Source organism: Neolamprologus multifasciatus, chromosome 14 (genome assembly GCF_963576455.1).
Source record: "Neolamprologus multifasciatus chromosome 14, fNeoMul1.2, whole genome shotgun sequence".
Classification (NCBI taxonomy): Eukaryota; Metazoa; Chordata; class Actinopteri; order Cichliformes; family Cichlidae; genus Neolamprologus; species Neolamprologus multifasciatus.
Genome location: NC_140452.1, coordinates 2,177,206 through 2,195,967, shown reverse-complemented (window position 1 = coordinate 2,195,967; position 18,762 = coordinate 2,177,206). Strand labels below are relative to the sequence as shown.

General features: G+C 43.0%; 1 protein-coding gene across 2 annotated transcripts in view; it reads left to right on the top strand.

The window, feature by feature from the left end:
• col4a4 (collagen, type IV, alpha 4) overlaps nucleotides 1-18,762 on the top strand; it is a 62,552-nt gene that overhangs the window by 26,054 nt on the left and 17,736 nt on the right. For both annotated transcript variants that reach the window (XM_085131345.1, XM_085131346.1), the window contains exons 11-32: nucleotides 616-651; nucleotides 759-800; nucleotides 1,033-1,113; nucleotides 2,210-2,254; nucleotides 2,508-2,570; nucleotides 2,688-2,732; nucleotides 2,819-2,872; nucleotides 3,416-3,476; nucleotides 3,557-3,661; nucleotides 4,604-4,759; nucleotides 5,417-5,506; nucleotides 6,564-6,724; nucleotides 6,808-6,880; nucleotides 6,973-7,079; nucleotides 9,054-9,237; nucleotides 15,421-15,489; nucleotides 15,562-15,669; nucleotides 15,763-15,831; nucleotides 17,455-17,604; nucleotides 17,889-18,050; nucleotides 18,204-18,371; nucleotides 18,572-18,715. In XM_085131345.1, the coding sequence (XP_084987471.1) occupies nucleotides 616-651; nucleotides 759-800; nucleotides 1,033-1,113; nucleotides 2,210-2,254; nucleotides 2,508-2,570; nucleotides 2,688-2,732; nucleotides 2,819-2,872; nucleotides 3,416-3,476; nucleotides 3,557-3,661; nucleotides 4,604-4,759; nucleotides 5,417-5,506; nucleotides 6,564-6,724; nucleotides 6,808-6,880; nucleotides 6,973-7,079; nucleotides 9,054-9,237; nucleotides 15,421-15,489; nucleotides 15,562-15,669; nucleotides 15,763-15,831; nucleotides 17,455-17,604; nucleotides 17,889-18,050; nucleotides 18,204-18,371; nucleotides 18,572-18,715 (2,173 nt within the window). The remainder of the gene's footprint in view (nucleotides 1-615; nucleotides 652-758; nucleotides 801-1,032; nucleotides 1,114-2,209; nucleotides 2,255-2,507; nucleotides 2,571-2,687; nucleotides 2,733-2,818; nucleotides 2,873-3,415; nucleotides 3,477-3,556; nucleotides 3,662-4,603; nucleotides 4,760-5,416; nucleotides 5,507-6,563; nucleotides 6,725-6,807; nucleotides 6,881-6,972; nucleotides 7,080-9,053; nucleotides 9,238-15,420; nucleotides 15,490-15,561; nucleotides 15,670-15,762; nucleotides 15,832-17,454; nucleotides 17,605-17,888; nucleotides 18,051-18,203; nucleotides 18,372-18,571; nucleotides 18,716-18,762) is intronic.

The window sequence follows — 18,762 nt, the reverse complement described above, 5'->3', positions numbered from 1 at the left end:
TTTAGAAAGTAATCTGGTGTTCAAGTTGAGGACAGTTAGAGGGACCTGGTCTCGGGTTTCTACTGTTCCACGTTGGGGTTTTGAAGCACAGATAGAACCTGTACGGGAGTCTTGATGCATGCTTGATCATCCAGGTAAGTAAATCCAGTAAATGAACACAAACTTCCCCGTCCAGGATGTTACATCCTCATCATTGAAGGTCCACTGGCCTCACGAGGTGGCTCTTCTGTGTTGTAGCCAGAGCTTGTTTGGTTTCCCCGATGTATAAATCCTGCACTTAACAGTGTACACTATGTTACTCTGTGTCGGGGACCCGATCCTTGGGGTGGACCAGTTTTTGACGCAGCATGTTTTGGGGTTTAAAAGCCACAGAGACGCCGTGTTTAGAAAAACTGTATGGGAGCCAGACTGGGTGTTGTAGGGGCTCAAAAACTTCAATTTATAACATTTTTGTAACGTGTTTTTTCTGTGTTTTTGGCTTTACATCATGTCTCTCCATTAAAATTAAGCTACACAAGAAGTTGGAGACTGATTTTTGTACAACTTACAAATTCAGCTGAGAAACAAAGAATTATTTTATTAATTGCAATAATGAAATCTTTGCTCTCTGTGCAGGGTGTACCTGGAAGCCCGGGTTCTCGAGGGCCACCCGTAAGTAATGTGCACGTAGTAGAGGATAGTGTTGTGAGTAGCGTCAGAGTAATTTGAAAGACGTTTTCTGACCTTTTATTTCAGAATTTGTTGTTTGTGCATTTCAGGGGGAAAGAGGTCGATCTCTGGCTGGACAGAAAGGAGATGAGGTACAACCACGCCCCCTTCCTTTTACCTGAATCAGCAGCTCGTGAACAGCCTGTCGCGCGAGGCGATAGCGCTGTGCAAAAGTCACATTTGATTACTCGTTTGGGCAGAGCTCTGTTTGACTGATTTACCTTCTGTTTTCATTTCACTACAAACTGTATAAATTGTACTTCACCACTGACAATTACTGCAGTAATAGAGCATCAGTACTGTAGCAGTTTGTGTGGTCCACAGGGGGATCAGGGTTTGCAGGGACCTCCGGGGCCCTTTGAGTATGTTGACCCTCCCGAAGACCTCTACATCAAAGGAGACAAAGTAGGTGGAGCCTCACTCTGTTACAGCCTATCAGATGGCACATTTAAGGGGACTTCCTGTTTTCTGTTAACCCTTTAAAACCAGTGGGAGCGGGCACGCTCTGTTTTGCGTAACTATTTTTAAATCCCGGTAGCTCTGCAACCACGTAAGCTAGCACAATAATCTTTTTTGCATATGAAACCGGAGGAGTTGTACTTACATCTTATGCCATCAGCTTGTCCTCGGTCACAGTTTCCTTCCACATATAGCTGCAAAAACTGCATAAAAAGCACTTGCAGCAACAAAAACATAATATTCCAGAAACACGCTTTGCCGATCCGATCAGCTGTTCATAACACTTCCTACTTGTCCCCATGTCCGCCATGACCTGCCTGAAACCGGAAGTGACGTCATTTTCGCGGAAATGTAGTTTTTTTTACCATCAAGGCCTCATGAGCCTATACTGGTGTTTTTAAAAGTTATATTTGACTTTATGACTTTCTGTGTCGTTTCTGGGATGCTTAGGACTCATATTGCACTGCTGGAAATAGTTTATTTTGATGCACATGCTGCTTTTTTGCAAATTTGCACTATAATATTTATTTTCGTTTTTCCTGCAGTGTATAAAAATTGGTGTATTTCAAAAATAAAACTATGAAGACACTCAAAATAAATGTCCTGTGGTGGGAAACTATTTTGTGCAACTTTTTTGTATTTACAGTTTTGAGGGATAAGCCTCTTAAATTTCTCTAACTAGAAATATATGTTAAAAAAACAAAAACGATTTTACAATTTTTGTAGTTTATTGCACTTTTTTGCAATTTATGTAATTACTATGCACTTAATGCAGACATATTATTAAAATCTAGGCTGTAATGGCTGTATTGATGTATAGCAACTTGAAATGCTCCCAAAAATGGCTCCACAGCATGTAAAACTATAATATAAGCTCTGGCGGACTTGGTTCTATGGTAGGTCTTAAAGGGTTAAACTTTAAATAGCAAATGTTGCAAGTGTTGATTTCTGATATCTCTTGTTGTTGGGAGGCTTTGCTCTCTGTTTTCTTTCTGCTGGTTTCCATTTAGTTGTTTTAATGGCTTCTGCTTGGATATTTCAGGGCTCCCGGGGGGTTAAAGGACTCTGTGGGATTGACGGACAGCTGGTAGGTTAAATATCTTATTTAGGAACTTGAAGTTCTCTTTGTTGTTCGATTCTTGGGCACCGGGCTCACTTGAAGGTTGGGATTCTCCCGATTTCAGGACTATCGCTCATCCTGAAAATTGTCATCTGTAATCTCATGTTATACTCAACTGCCGTTTTTAAACCCCATTTGGTTGTTGTGCCCCACAGCTCCAAATATCATTTTTAGTAGCACTGTTACTGATCAGATATTTTTTATTGAATTGTGGTCTCAGGGTCTGGATGGGTCACCTGGGATAGAAGGGGAGAAGGGGATTTTGGGGCTTCCTGGACCAAGGGTAAGATGTCATTCCCCCTCGCATTAGCGATCAATATTAAGCAGTTTTGATCAGACTATAGACTTTAATGAAACTTGAGATCTTTGAGGTATTGATGCTGAACGAACTGTGTTTCAGGGACTCCCTGGACAACCTGGTCTGCGTGGGAACAAAGGAGTTAAGGTTGGTCAAAGCAGAAGATTCCTGTTTCTACTTCTGTTGTGCTGTTCCTCGGATCATCAGGTCTGGTTTTTCTTTGGTGTTTTCAGGGAATCCAAGGAAGCTCAGGACTCCCAGGTCTGATCGGACGAAATGGTCCTAAGGTCAGTCTGTTTCCTGTACGTATTTTATGTCACTGTGGATAAAAGCAAAGCTTCCCATCCATCCCAACTAAACACTAGGAACCAGGGAACAAGGAGCACAGAGCATTGTAGCACACCACGACAAAGGGCGAGAGAAGACTCGGAAAACGTATGCAAAAGGTAATGAGGGCAAAACGAGCAGGGGAAGTTAACCAAAAGACCACAGACAGGTGCAGCGTCTGCATCACTGAAATTCATCCATCATGAAAAGGACTCTGAGATTCTTGAAGTCCTGCACTTTGAGCAGTTATCTGTCCATGACCTCGGACGTCTGATCTACCGCTCAGCTGCAAACCTCCCCGCTGCGTGGTCACCACCTGGCCAGCGGAGCCAGGTCATCAGTAGAAACCAGACACGTAATTTGTGAGAGCACTGAAACCTTTCGCCCATTCACAGACGTAAATGTTCTGTTACTAGAAGCTGTGAACCCGATGATTTCGTTAGTATAATGCAAACAAAACGACCTCAGTAAAGATAAAGCTGTCGTGTTCGGTATGTTCTCAGGGCGAAAGGGGAGATCCCGGGCCTCCAGGCATCCCCCGGGTGGAAGAAATCACGTACACCGGTATGGATCAATGCACCAATCGATCAGCTCGTTCACAATTCTTCTTCTCTGATGTCCAATCACTACTTTATGTCTTCTAGGTCAAGTTGGGGATCCCGGGTCACCCGGCCCGCACGGCCTTAATGGAGACAGGGGGCGGATGGGAATACCTGGCCCCCCAGGACCGCCTGGCAGATCAATAGTTGGTGAGTACCTGCATATTTTACTGTTTCTGTAGCAATGTGAGCTGGCAAACATCTCTCCGATCTGTTTATCACAGCGCGATGACACAGGTGAAACATCTTTATATGATGGAAGAATCACTGCGTATTGGAGATCTTTCCTGACAGATCATCATCAGAAAAACCGTCCGGCATAAAATTCTGTCAAATCCAAAAAGGGAAAACTTCCTGCTATGGATGAAGGAGCAGAGTCTGGGTCAGAGGGTGGATGAAGCTGGTGCTTCCTACCTGATGTTCAAATGGTTTCAAACTTTAAAGTCGTATGAGAGAGTTTTTTAAGATTTTACGCGCTATTATGAGTTCGTGTAGTCAGATTACAAATGGGATGAGGCGACAACGTTGGGTCATTATCTGCCACTCTGGGGGGTTTAATGATGATGAAGTTGGTGAGGTGGTCTGAGACTCATGAGGCCAGATTTAAGGTGGTGGTGAGATTATTTGAAGATATGATGACAAGGTGAGATTCAAGGTGGCATGAAGACTCTGGAGTCAGCTTCTTGTTACTTTCAGTTGCTGAACACATCTACATAATGCACATGTCTTCATCCTGTCTCGTCCACAATACCCTGACTCCTAACTTGAAGCTGGTATTCAGTACCTACTGCACAATCCACTTCTTCTAGTTTTATATCTCCTGGAGATTTTTTATGTTCTTATGAATGCACCATGGGGGGCTTGGGGTGAAACGGCATTTCGGTGCGCTGTACGCTGCGTATACTGTTGTACTGACAATAAAGACCTCGACTCTTGAATGAATCTTAAAGTTGAGCTACGGTGATTCAAGTGTCATGGTTAGATTTAAGGTGGTATGAACTTGATTAGAGGCAGCATAGCGGTGCTGTGGTAAGAAGGATGTTTTCTGCTCATGTTTAAGGTAGTTTGATAGTTTTTTGTTGTTTTCTTCAGGACTGCCGGGAGTTGTAGGTCAGAAGGGAGTTCCAGGATGCAAGGGGGTCAGAGGAGATCCAGGTCAGATCTCTACAGAGAAACCCACACCTGGAGAACCTGGAAAACCAGGCCACCGTGGATTCAGGGGACATAAAGGACAGCAAGGTGTTCCAGGTACCAGACAACAGTGTTTGTCTCTTAGTGTTGTACATAGGGATGGGTATCGTTTAGGTTTTATCCGATACCGATGCCAAACCGATACTTTTGAAACTGTGCCGGTGCTTAAACGGTGCTCAAACCGGTGCTTAAAGAATGGAGAACACAAAGTTTGTCCAGAAACCTCTCATGTTCAGCTGTTTTTTTTGTAAAAAGATAACAATGTTAGCCTTTTCTGCAGCTATGGGGCATATATGGTATCACTCTTGGCTGGAAGCAGCTTAAACAATGGAAAAAACACAAACTTTGTCCAAAAACCTCTCATGTTTAACTGTTTTCCACGTTTTCTTTGGTCATTTTAGCCTTTTTGGCCAGGGTGAAGGGAGTATCTGCCATCAAACAAGAAGACAGCCACATGTAGCTATGATGGTGTTTGCTAGTTCACCTTACATGCATTAATGTAATAACGTGGTTAGCCTACTCAATGTACCGTCACGGCACCGAATACCGGTACCCATCCCTAGTTGTACACCTGTAGGTACCTGCAGGGTCAGACTGCAGATATTAACAGCAGGTATGGGATGTGTCACTGTCCCAGTTTATTTTTTTTTCTCAATAATCACTCAAAACAACACCCTTGTTTTTCTCCCACTGACTTCCTGTTTGTCTTTAAAGGTACCTACTGTCTCCCTGGAGCCTCAGGACCACGTGGGGACCCAGGTGTGCTCGGGCCCACAGGGTTTCAGGGCTCACTGGGAATTAAAGGTCAGTTGTTGGAGACAATGACTGAAATTGTGACTTTTACACCAGTTAAAGGTTTAGAGGGTGGAAGACTGATGAGCTGCTTTTAACCTTAATGTGAAATATGTGCACACTCAGCCACGTCACATTAGCACAGTTTGCGTTTGCTAAATGGGGAAAGAAGAGATTAAAAAGATGAACAAAGCTTTTTACTTTTGTCCCACGATCAGTCAACAGTTTTGTTACGGTACCAACACCCCCGTCCACATTATGCTACGTGAATCATTTTATAAACATCAACTGACGAAGTAATTTAAAAACAGCAATCTGACCTTTTTGATGCCAGAAACCAAAGGTATCATCACCACGCTAAGGTCATCACAGGCTGTTTCCTTTAGGTTCTCATAATTTATCCAGATGAGTTTTATTGGATGAAACTTCTGGCTAATGCTAACTTACCAGCTAACCATTTCCAGCTATGAAGAGCACAACCTTAACTTGCTTCCTCGCTCATGTTGTTGCTGTGAAGCCTTAGACGGTTTAGCTTTGAGATGTCACCCACTGGTGTGTTAAGACTGAGGACTTCACGGTCTCCAGCACTCGTCGTATTCTGATTGATCTATCGATCTGTGGCTGGCTGACTGATTGTGAAACCGCACGCTGTGGCTAACAAATTGTGACTGAGGTATTAACCAATGAGCATGCTCCTAAATAACCTTCCTCTCTTATTCTAAGAATGAGCATAATTTATAAAAAGAGACTTAATGTTTTGTTCAAAATGACCTCAAGAATGAGTTTGTAAATGTGTACTAACGTCTTCAAAGCGAGGGGGCAGAGGCACCTTTCCCATACACTTCAATACAACAGGAAGTCTTTTGCAGTAACAGGTGTCGCCACCTTCAGCTGTGTCCACCTGTTATACTGTCTATAGCGAAGACATCCTATGTTGGCCTTAAGTAGAGTTCATGTTGCCCCGACAGTCGTAGTGACATTATTAATCAGTCAGATCGTTTTGCTAATGTTTGCTGGAAGTGCTCAATAAGGGTTAGAGATCGATCGAACACTAATCTCTGTGTTTTAGGTAGTTGTGGCAGCTGTTCTTGTGGCCTTCCTCTTGTACTAAGAGGTGCCCCTGGCCCTAAGGGTGACTTGGGATTTCCAGGCTTCCAAGGATCCTCTGGACCCACAGGTCCTCGGGGAGAGTACGGTGTTCCCGGAGACACAGGAGAGACTGGTGAGCAGGTAAAGCAACTGAGCAACAAGGTCAGAGGTCATCTGAGCAGCCACCACTGCTCTGTTTATTTGACTGATTGCTTTGTTTACAGGGTCGGGACGGATTCCCGGGTGTCAAAGGCTTTAAAGGACAGAAAGGAGATTTAACAGTGGAGGATATTGAAGGTGAGTCCCAGTCTGTGCAGCTGTCTCCCGGCACACTTATTATTGACAGTAACATAAACATAACCTCCTGTGAATGCTGCTGCTGTCTCCAGGTGAGAAGGGAAACAAGGGACAGCGGGGCCCTGCAGGCAGACAAGGGTTCCCAGGAAGAAGAGGACAGACTGGGCCCTCAGGGGTCCCTGGAAATCCCGGTTTCCAGGTCAGTCGGGTTAGAAGATAGGAGGAATGAGGATTGGAAGATGTTGTTCAAGACGGGAAAGAGCAAAATATGAGAAGCAATAATGTGAAAGAGTTTCTCAGCAAGTAATTTCTGCTTCAGATGTAATGCGATGATGTTCACATTACAGCTCACTGATCTGCGTTGCTTTTCCTTTTGAACAAATGTTTATCAGAATCCTCCGATGGTCAGTTTAAGGACATGTTTCCTGATTGCATGCAGTCCTGTGAAAAATTAAGTGGATCCTTGTTGCTTTTATAGGAATTAAGAGAAGTAAATGGGAGCCAGGTGCTGCTGATCAAACGCACCGGTTAACCCTTTAAAACCGGTCGGAGCGGGCACACTCTGTTTTGCGTAACTATTTTTAAATCCCGGTAGCTCTGCAACCACGTGAGCTAGCGCAATAATTTTTTTTTCATATGAAACTGGAGGAGTTGTACTTACATCTTATGCCATCAGCTTGTCCTCGGTCACAGTTTCCTTCCACATATAGCTTTGCAAAAACTGCATAAAAAGCACTTGCAGCAACAAAAACATAATATTCCAGAAACACGCTTTGCCGATCCGATCAGCTGTTCATAACACTTCCTACGTCCATCAGCACAAACTATCGCATGTCCGCCATGACCTGCCCGAAACCGGAAGTGACGTCATTTTTGCGGAAATGTAGTTTTTTACCGTCCGGGCCTCAATGAGCCTATACTGGTGTTTTTAAAAGTTATCTTTGACTTTATGACTTTCTGTGTCGTTTCTGGGATGCTTAGGACTCATATTGCACTGCTGGAAATAGTTTATTTTGATGCATATGCTGCTTTTTTGCAAATTTGCATTATAATATTTATTTTCGTTTTTCCTGCAGTGTATAAAAATTGGTGTATTTCAAAAATAAAACTATGAAGACACTCAAAATAAATTTCCTGTGGTGGGAAACTATTTTGTGCAACTTTTTTGTATTTACAGTTTTGAGGGATAAGCCTCTTAAATTTCTCTAACTAGAAATATATGTTAAAAAAACAAAAACGATTTTCAATTTTTTTGTAGTTTATTGCACTTTTTTGCAATTTATGTAATTACTATGCACTTAATGCAGACATATTATTAAAATCTAGGCTGTAATGGTTGTATTGATGTATAGCAACTTGAAATGCTCCCAAAAATGGCTCCACAGCATGTAAACATATAATATAAGCTCTGGCGGACTTGGTTCTATGGTAGGTCTTAAAGGGTTAACTGATACTTACCAATTGTGAGCATCGTTATAAAAGCAGAATTTTCTAGCAGCTAGTCCGAAGCATTCAGGTGTGCGTTAACAGAAAGCAAATGAGGAAAGACGTCAGCAGTGATCTTAGAGACGAAACTGTTGCTCCAACCTAGGAGAGGTTACACGGCTATTTTCAAACAAATCCATCATTCTGCAGTGAGAACGATTATTTACAAGAGGGTTAAGACAATTTTATTTTCAGCGATGGATGTTCCAGCAAGTTCATCCCAAGATCGGACCATTCGATGCTCAAAGAAACGACAGAAACCTCAGAGCTCTGCCTCAGATTCTGAGGCTCTACTCGTTTTCAATGTTAAAGTTCATGACAGCACAGTTGGAAAAAGACTGAACAAGTTTGGCTTGTTTGGAAGAGTTTACAGGAGAAAGCCTGTGGACTAAGTGGACTATGTGCTCCTCTGTATACCAACGTAGTCTAGAGTCAAATGTGAGGCCATCTATCCCGAAGCTGAAGCTTGGACCAAACTGGGGCATCAACAGGACAATGATCACAACTGTATGCCAGAAAACACACAGACACCACATCTGTTATATCCATGAATCTGTTTATAACTTGAAGTTGAGCGCTGAGAAATGTGGATGACAAACAGTGAGATAATCAGAATGTCCCTGTTTTGCAGTTGTCCTGCCATCAGTCATGCTGATCTGTCTCTTCACCTCAATTTGTCTGTTCGTAGGGTGAGAATTTTTCCAGCTTCCCTGGAGAAAGGGGCCTCAGAGGAACTACAGGGTTAAAGGGATATTTAGGACCTCCAGGTCCCCGAGGACCAGATGCAGATGGAGCTGTGGGAGAGCGTGGACTCCTTGGGGATCCAGGACCTACTGGATCCTGTGGCCCCCCAGGGTTAAAGGGGGTTAAAGGTATGAATCATTGTTACGAAAAACATTTGGTAATCCACAGAAAGTGAGAGCCAGAGTTTTGCAACTGAATCCATATATACGGTTCTGTTTTCATAGGACCGTCCTAAACATTTATAGCACCTATCCTCTCAACATCTGTCAGTGCTGACTCCTTTTAAGGTCTAAGCCCGGGTTTGAGTAGAGTGTGTTTCTCAAACAGGATGATAACGTAACATCCGTTGGTCATCTGTGACTCGTCGTTTAGGGCAGGGGTGGGGCAGGATGTGTCCTTGACCCCACTCGGCAGGTGTGTCGCCGAGTGGGGTCAAACTCTGGTAATTGGTGATTCTGTTCTCAGACATGTGAAGCTAGAGACACCAGCAACCATAGTCAATTGTCTTCCAGGGGCCAGAGCAGGCGACATTGAAGGAAATTTAAAACTGCTGGCTAAGGGTAAACGTAAATTCAGTAAAATCATAATTCACGTCGGCAGTGTGACACCCGGTTACGCCAATCGGAGATCACTAAAATCAATATTGAATCGTGTGTAACTTGTCGGACTCTGTAGTTTTCTCTGGTCCCCTCCCCAATCAGACCAGGAGTGACATGTTTAGCCGCATGTTCTCCTTAAACTGCTGGCTGTCTGAGTGGTGTCCCAGAAATGATGTGGGCTTCATAGATAACTGGCAAACCTTCTGGAGGAAACCTGGTCTTGTTAGGAGAGACGGCATCCATCCCACTTTGGATGGAGCAGCTCTCATTTCTAGAAATATGGACAAATTTATTAAACCCCCCAAAATATGACTATCCAGAGTTGGGACCAGGAAGCAAAGTTGCAGTCTTACACGCCTCTCTGCAGCTTCTCTCCTCCTGCTACCCCCCAAAAACCCATCTCCATAGAGACGGTGTCAGCTTCCAAAAAGACAAAAAACAAACTAAAAACCAGCAACAAACAACTTAAACATAAACAATCACAAAGAAAGAACAATACAGTATCCACATCTGAACCAAAGAGTAAAACAGTGAAATGTGGATTATTAAATATTAGGTCTCTCTCCTCCAAGTCTCTGTTAGTACATGACTTAATAATTGATCAACAAATTGATTTACTCTGCCTTACAGAAACCTGGTTGCAGCAGGATGATTATGTTAGTTTAAATGAATCAACACCCCCGAGTCATTCTAACTACCAGAAATCTCGAAGCACAGGCTGAGGGGGAGGTGTGGCAGCAATTTTTCACACCAGCCTATTAATCAACCAAAGACCCAGACAGACTTTTAATTCATTTGAAAGCCTGATGCTTAAAATTGTCCACCCCAGCTGTGAAACTCAGAAACCAGTCTTACTTGTTATCATCTATCGTCCACCTGGGCCTTACACAGAGTTTCTGTCTGATTTCTCAGACTTTATATCTAATTTAGTTCTGAGCTCAGATAAAATAATTATTGTGGGTGATTTTAACATCCATGTAGATGCTAAAAATGACAGCCTCAACATGGCATTTAATCTGTTATTAGACTCAATTGGTTTCTCTCAAAATGTAAAAGAACCCACCCACCACTTTAATCACACTCTAGATCTTGTTTTAACATATGGCATAGAAACTGAACATTTAACAGTGTTTCCTGAAAACCCTCTCCTGTCTGATCATTTCCTGATAACATTTACATTTACAATGATTGATTACACAGCAGTGGAGAGTAGACTTTATCACAGTAGATGTCTTTCTGAAGTTTAAGAATATAATCCACCCACTGTTATCATCGTCAATGCCCTGTACCAACACAGAGCAGAGCAGCTATCTGAACGCTGCTCCAACAGAGGTCGATTATCTTGTTAATTCAATTCAATTCAATTCAATTCAATTTTATTTATATAGCGCCAAATCACAACAAATGTCGCCTCAAGGCGCTTCATAGATACAGAGAAAAGCCCAACAATCATATGACCCCCTATGAGCAAGCACTTTGGCGACAGTGGGAAGGAAAAACTCCCTTTTAACAGGAAGAAACCTCCGGCAGAACCAGGCTCAGGGAGGGGCGGCCATCTGCTGCGACCGGTTGGGGTGAGAGAAGGAAGACAGGATAAAAGACATGCTGTGGAAGAGAGACAGAGATTAATAACAGATATGATTCAATACAGAGAGGTCTGTTAATACATAGTGAGTGAGAAAGGTGACTGGAAAGGAAAAACTCAATGCATCATGGGAATCCCCCGGCAGCCTACATCTATTGCAGCATAACTAAGGGAGGATTCAGGGTCACCTGGTCCAGCCCTAACTATATGCTTTAGCAAAAAGGAAAGTTTGAAGCCTAATCTTAAAAGTAGAGATAGTGTCTGTCTCCCGAATCCAAACTGGAAGCTGGTTCCACAGAAGAGGGGCCTGAAAACTGAAGGCTCTCCCTCCCATTCTTCTTTTAAATACTCTAGGAACAACAAGTAGGCCTGCAGAGCGGGAGCGAAGTGCTCTAATAGGGTAATATGGTACTACAAGGTCATTAAGATAAGATGGGGCCTGATTATTTAAGACCTTGTATGTGAGGAGCAGGATTTTGAATTCAATTCTGGATTTAACAGGAAGCCAATGAAGGGAAGCCAAAACAGGAGAAATATGCTCTCTCTTTCTAGTCCCTGTCAGTACTCTTGCTGCAGCATTTTGGATTAACTGAAGGCTTTTCAGTGAGTTTTTTGGACATCCTGATAATAATGAATTGCAGTAGTCCAGCCTGGAAGTAATAAATGCATGAACTAGTTTTTCAGCGTCACTCTGAGACAGGATATTTCTAATTTTAGAGATGTTGCGCAAATGGAAGAACGCAGTCTTACATATTTGTTTAATATGTGCGTTGAAGGACATATCTTGGTCAAAAATGACTCCAAGGTTCCTCACAGTGTTACTGGAGGCCAAGGTAATGCCATCCAGAGTAAGAATCTGGTTAGATACCATATTTCTAAGCTTTTCAGCGCCGAGTACAATGACCTCAGTTTTATCTGAGTTAAGAAGCAGAAAGTTAGTGGCCATCCAAGGCTTTATGTCTTTAAGACATTCCTGCAGTTTAACTAATTGGTGTGTGTTATCTGGCTTCATGCACAGATAGAGCTGGGTGTCATCTGCATAGCAGTGAAAATGTATGCTATGTCTTCTAATGATGCTGCCTAGGGGAAGCATGTATAATGTAAACAGAATTGGTCCTAGCACTGAACCCTGTGGAACTCCATAATTAACCTCAGTGTGTGAAGAGGACTCTCCATTTACACGCACAAATTGGAGTCTATTAGATGATAATAATTTCACCTCCTCACTACGTACGACTCTGGATACTGTAGCTGCAGTGAAAACTAAGGTCTCTAATCAGAAGTACCTGACTCCGTGGTATAATTCTCAAACACGTACCCTAAAGCAGTTGACTCGTAATCTGGAGAGGAAATGGCGTGTCACAAATTTAGAGGATCATCATTTAGCCTGGAGAAATAGTTTGCTGCTTTATAAGAAAGCCCTCCGCAAAGCCAGAACATCTTACTATTCGTCACTGATTGAAGAAAATAAGAACAACCCCAGGTTTCTCTTCAGCACTGTAGCCAGGCTGACAAAAAGTCAGAGCTCTTTTGAGCCAACCATCCCTTTAACGTTAACTAGTAATGACTTCATGAACTTCTTCACAAATAAAATTTTTATCATTAGAGAAAAAATTACCAATAATTATCCACAGATGTAATATTATCTACAGCTACTCTTAGTACCATTGATGTTAAGTTAACAGATCATCTGCAGAGGAATGGTTTATTTGAAGAGTTTCAGTCAGGTTTCAGAGTTCATCATAGCACAGAAACAGCTTTAGTGAAGGTTACAAATGATCTTCTTATGGCCTCTGACAGTGGACTCATCTCTGTGCTTGTCCTGCTAGACCTCAGTGCAGCGTTCGATACTGTCGACCATAATATCCTATTAGAGCGATTAGAACATGCTGTAGGTATTACAGGTACTGTGCTGCAGTGGTTTGTATCATATCTATCTAATAGACTCCAGTTTGTGCATGTAAATGGAGAGTCCTCTTCACACACTGAGGTTAATTATGGAGTTCCACAGGGTTCAGTGCTAGGACCAATTCTGTTTACATTATACATGCTTCCCTTAGGCAGCATCATTAGAAGACATAGCATACATTTTCACTGTGCAGATGACACCCAGCTCTATCTGTCCATGAAGCCAGATAACACACACCAATGAGTTAAACTGCAGGAATGTCTTAAAGACATAAAGACCTGGATGGCCGCTAACTTTCTGCTTCTTAATTCAGATCAAACTGAGGTTATTGTACTCGGCGCTGAAAATCTTAGAAATATGGTATCTAACCAGATTCTTACTCTGGATGGCATTACCTTGTCCTCCAGTAACACTGTGAGGAACCTTGGAGTCATTTTTGACCAGGACATGTCCTTCAACGCACATATTAAACAAATATGTAAGACTGCTTTCTTCCATTTGAGCAACATCTCTAAAATTAGAAATATCCTGTCTCAGAGTGATGCTGAAAAACTAGTTCATGCATTTATTACTTCCAGGCTGGACTACTGCAATTCATTATTATCAGGATGTCCAAAAAACTCCCTGAAAAGCCTTCAGCTAATCCAAAATGCTGCAGCAAGAGTCCTGACAGGGACTAGAAAGAGAGCAGATTTCTCCTGTTTTGGCTTCCTGTTAAATCCAGAATTCAAAATCCTGCTCCTCACATACAAGGTCTTAATTAATCAGGCCCCATCTTATCTTAATGACCTTGTAGTACCATATCACCCTATTAGAGCACTTCGCTCTCGCTCTGCAGGCCTACTTGTTGTTCCTAGAGTATTTAAAAGTAGAATGGGAGGGAGAGCCTTCAGTTTTCAGGCCCCTCTTCTGTGGAACCAGCTTCCAGTTTGGATTCAGGAGACAGACACTATCTCTACTTTCAAGATTAGGCTTCAAACTTTCCTTTTTGCTAAAGCATATAGTTAGGGCTGGACCAAGTGACCCTGAATCCTCCCTTAGTTATGCTGCAATAGATGTAGGCTGCCGGGGGATTCCCATGATGCATTGAGTTTTTCCTTTCCAGTCACCTTTCTCACTCACTATGTGTTAACAGACCTCTCTGTATTGAATCATATCTGTTATTAATCTCTGTCTCTCTTCCACAGCATGTCTTTATCCTGTCTTCCTTCTCTCACCCCAACCAATCACAGCAGATGGCCCCGCCCCTCCCTGAGCCTGGTTCTGCCGGAGGTTTCTTCCTGTTAAAAGGGAGTTTTTCCTTCCCACTGTCGCCAAAGTGCTTGCTCATAGGGGGTCATATGATTGTTGGGCTTTTCTCTGTATCTATGAAGCGCCTTGAGGCGACTTTTGTTGTGATTTGGCGCTATAGAAATAAAATTGAATTGAAATTGAATTGAATTGACCCATCACAGCTGATTTAAATGGCCAAATGACCTCCTCAACATGTCTTGAAGTTCTCCAGAGGCCTGGTAATGAACTAATCATTTCATTTAGATGTGCTGATGCAGGGTGAGATCTAGAACCTGCAGGACACTGGCCCTCGAGGCCTGGAGTTGGACACCTCTGGTTTAGGGTTTGAGATTGGTTTTGTTTTAGAATTAAAACACTTGATACAGGCAAATTTAGGAAACTAGAAAATTTTACACTTCAATTGAAGTTTCCGACATTTCTGCTTTTAAATTACTCTATTGAACGTGTTTCCAGGGCAGCACGGTGGCGTGTTGGTTCCACCACCTGACTCTGACCTGGTCTGTGTGGAGCTTGCATGCTCTCCTCACGTCTGTGTGGGTTCTTTCCAGGTTCTCTGACATGCAGTTAGTTAGGTTAGGTTAACTGGTGAATCTAAATTACCTGTAAGTGTGTTTGTCCTGTGTCAGGCTGGTGACCTGGCCAGGGTGTACCCTGCCTCTCGCCCCTCTTTTTTCCATTTAGGTTTTCCAAACAGGCAGAAATGAAATAAAAAGGAGTCAACGTGAAACCTGTGGGTGTTTACGGTGACGGCCTGAACTCAATATTTTGGAGAAAACCAAACTTAATCTGAAAATACAATTAAATATAAATGAGTTAAAGGTTTTCTTCAGCACTGAGTACTTGTAAAGTTCATAGGAGCATTTTCATTAACTTTCTTAGCCAAAACCTTCTAACTGGTGTCTACTTAACCCTCCTCTTCCTCCAGGTGACCCTCCACCCTTTAGACCCATAAGACCAGGTGCCCCTGGAGAGAAGGGAGACCCGGGAAGTGCAGGTAAATTTGATCTGTAACATCTTTATGTTTACCTGTTTACAGTACTTCCTACTCACCTCCCTCACCTTTCAGGCTACACAGGTTCCCAGGGTTCTCCAGGTTTTCCTGGTGGCATTGGGTCAGATGGACCTAAAGGAGACAATGGGAAGGATGGACTTCCTGGAATACCTGGGAAACAAGGTACCCAAGCAAACCTTCCGCTTCTGTATCTTCACCTGTAGGTTACATGAGCAGAAGAGTTACCTTTAATTATTTCCCCTCCTCCTCCTGTAGGACCTCAGGGTGTCACTGGAGATTATGGAGATGAAGGACCTGAAGGCTTCAGTTATGATGGAGACCCAGGTAAGTTCCACAATGCATCAGCACAAACCAGATCTGGTTAATGCTCTGGCTGGTCTGGATACCCATGAATTCTGGAGCAGCTTGTTTCACGTCCAACTGTGATCTTGAACTTTGTTCGCCTGGCTCTGGAGGATCTCCAGAAAGTATCCTGAGTGTTAATAGTTAGTTTTCACTGGGAACCACATGGCAGGAAAAGAGATAAACCTCATCATTCTCAACAGGGCCTGGTTCCTCAATCAACTTAAATTCCCAATTAACTCTAGGATGAACTTCTACGTACCTTCTACAAGGTTAGTTTCCAAAACTCTGGGAAGCAAATGAATTCACCGAGATGTCAGAAATTCCTTCAGAAATCTGCCCGGACCAGGAGGAACTCTTTCAGCCTGTTTTCACTGCTGTGCAGCAACGACCAGCAGAATAATTGAAACAGCTTCAATGGCCAAACATTAGAGGCTTACTGGTAGGAGTGGGTTTAAAAAATCGATTTCCCATTCAAATTCTCGATTTTAGTGTGAATAAGGTGAATAAAAATCAATTCATTAAATCCTGAATTGATTTTTAAATATAAATGTATTTTGCCAGAAATGGCAGCATCTCATCTTGAAGCTCACAAAACTATTTCAACAACAGCTAAAACGGCTAAAATGAGAAGTAGGTAAACGGATTCTGCACAAAGACGTAAACACAGAGCACGGATTCACCGTCGGTGCTGAGAGTCGACCGCTCACAGATCCTGAAGGGTTCGTCACTCTGACCAAAACTGAGTGAACCAGCAGCACAAGAAGATCAAACTACGCTTCACGTTTGATCAACATGCTCATGAACTCCCTCTGACTGTGGCTGCTGTATTTCCTGCACAGCTCTCTCTCTCTCAGTGCACTCAGAGACCAGTTTACCATCAAATCTCTGTTTCCTGCATTATTCTCTGTTTATTAGCCACCAATCTGCTGCTGTGTTCAGTGCTGTCGCCTCTGACAGCAAAGCCTCGTCTCTGCTGTTCAAACTGAACAAATGGAAACTTTTACAAATGACTGCTCAGCTGTGTCTGTAATCAAACCTCTGTGACTTTGCTTCACTTCAGCAGCATCAGGTCACGTTAACATGTTGATTCGTGGTTTGCTTCAGTTTTTGATGGACTGCAGAAGATTTTTAAGGTTCTCTGCTATAAAAAGCCAGAACAGGAAAAGCTGCTTCATGTGTTTCTGTTTGATCCTCAGTGACTTTGACACAAAGACACCTGCTGTGATGCTCACACCTCTGAAGTCTCAGTGTCAGCTTTGGTTTATACACAGATATAAAATATGGATATGTGCTGATAAATCTTTCTAATAATAATATTTATGTCTGAGTCAAAATCGAATCGAGAACTTCATTCAGAATTGAATCAGTTGTAAATATCAGTGATGATACTCAGCCCTGCTGGCTCCGTGTTTCTGTCCAGTTTCTAACTTTTAAAAAGTGCTCGTTTTAAGTTGCACCCAGTAAAGTCTAAGTCGTGACTGTGATGAGCATCCTAATCTACAATTCCTTACTCTGTTACCTCTGTGGTGGCAGAAGGTTTGGACTTTAAACCCAAACCATTATGAGCTGTGTTTCCAGACTGTTTAACTTTATGTGCACCAGGCTCTCCGGGACTTCGAGGCTCTGCAGGTCTCAGCGGACCAACAGGAGACTCTGCTTTTGGGCTCCCAGGCTCTATTGGCTTTCCAGGGACACGGGGCCCTCAAGGACCCAAAGGAGTGCCTGGCGACCCCGGCCAACATGGTCTACCAGGTGATTTACATCTCCGGCTAATTGTACTGATTTTCTGTGTACAAGATGGAGAGATAAACTGTCCTGTGGTTTTACTGCGTTTAAACACATCCCTACCATGTTTAGAATAAAAGCACCAGTCTTGATAACAGCATTTTTAGCTCACCAGTGCATTTTGGTTAAGGTTCAGTTAGCATCCAGCCATTTGTATAAACTCTTCAGCTGTTTGCAAAACCCAAATTACAACTGGTGGATGATGCTGAGTTAAAGAAAGGACACTTGAATCATTTCTTGTTTCTGTACAGGCATCAGTGGTCTCCATGGATGTCGTGGAGCAAAGGGTCAGAAAGGAGATGATGGAGCCCCCGGTATAACTGGGTGCTCAGGACCCACATCGAACCGATGTGATCCAGGAAAACCTGGTACAATGGGCCAGTTGGGCTTTCCGGGATCTATTGGAGCCCAAGGTAAACAAGCTCACTTTATTCACGCGGCAGCTTTTAATGTTATTAGGTTTTACTTAACTTTAGTTTCTTTGGTTATTTTGCTTTTTATCTTTGACAAATATTTTTTATCACAGTAGTTCCAGTACGTTCTGACTATGATGTCATCACTTTCAGGTATTTTTGGGGATAAAGGGGAGATCGGCAACGTTGGTTCTGAAGGAATTGGCCCCAAAGGCTCTGTGGGTGCATCAGGACTTCCAGGTGTCCGTGGAAAGCCTGGTTGTCAGGGGCCCCCTGGACTCAATGGAAGCTCGGGACTTCAGGGCACTGGTGGTCCAAAAGGTGAATTGTACATATATCCTAACCACAGACTGATTAAGACACTTGTTTTATACATGTACGATTTCATCAGAGGTTTAAAAAGATCGTAAAGATCCTGCTCATTTGACCTATGACCTCACTAAATATTATGCTTATGGCCTCAGGCTCTAGTTCCAAGTCTTATTGAATAAAACATGATCAAACATTATGACATGTTTAAGGTCTGACTGGACCCCAGGGCTGGGAGGGGGTGCCCGGGAACCCTGGAGAGCCTGGTGTCCCCGGAGATCCAGGCATGACTGGAGAGAGAGGGTTCAACGGACGAGATGGTGGTCAAGGAATCGAAGGGGCAAAAGGACAGAAGGGTAGCCTGATACAGAGCGATACACTACAATGATACTGCAGTACCATT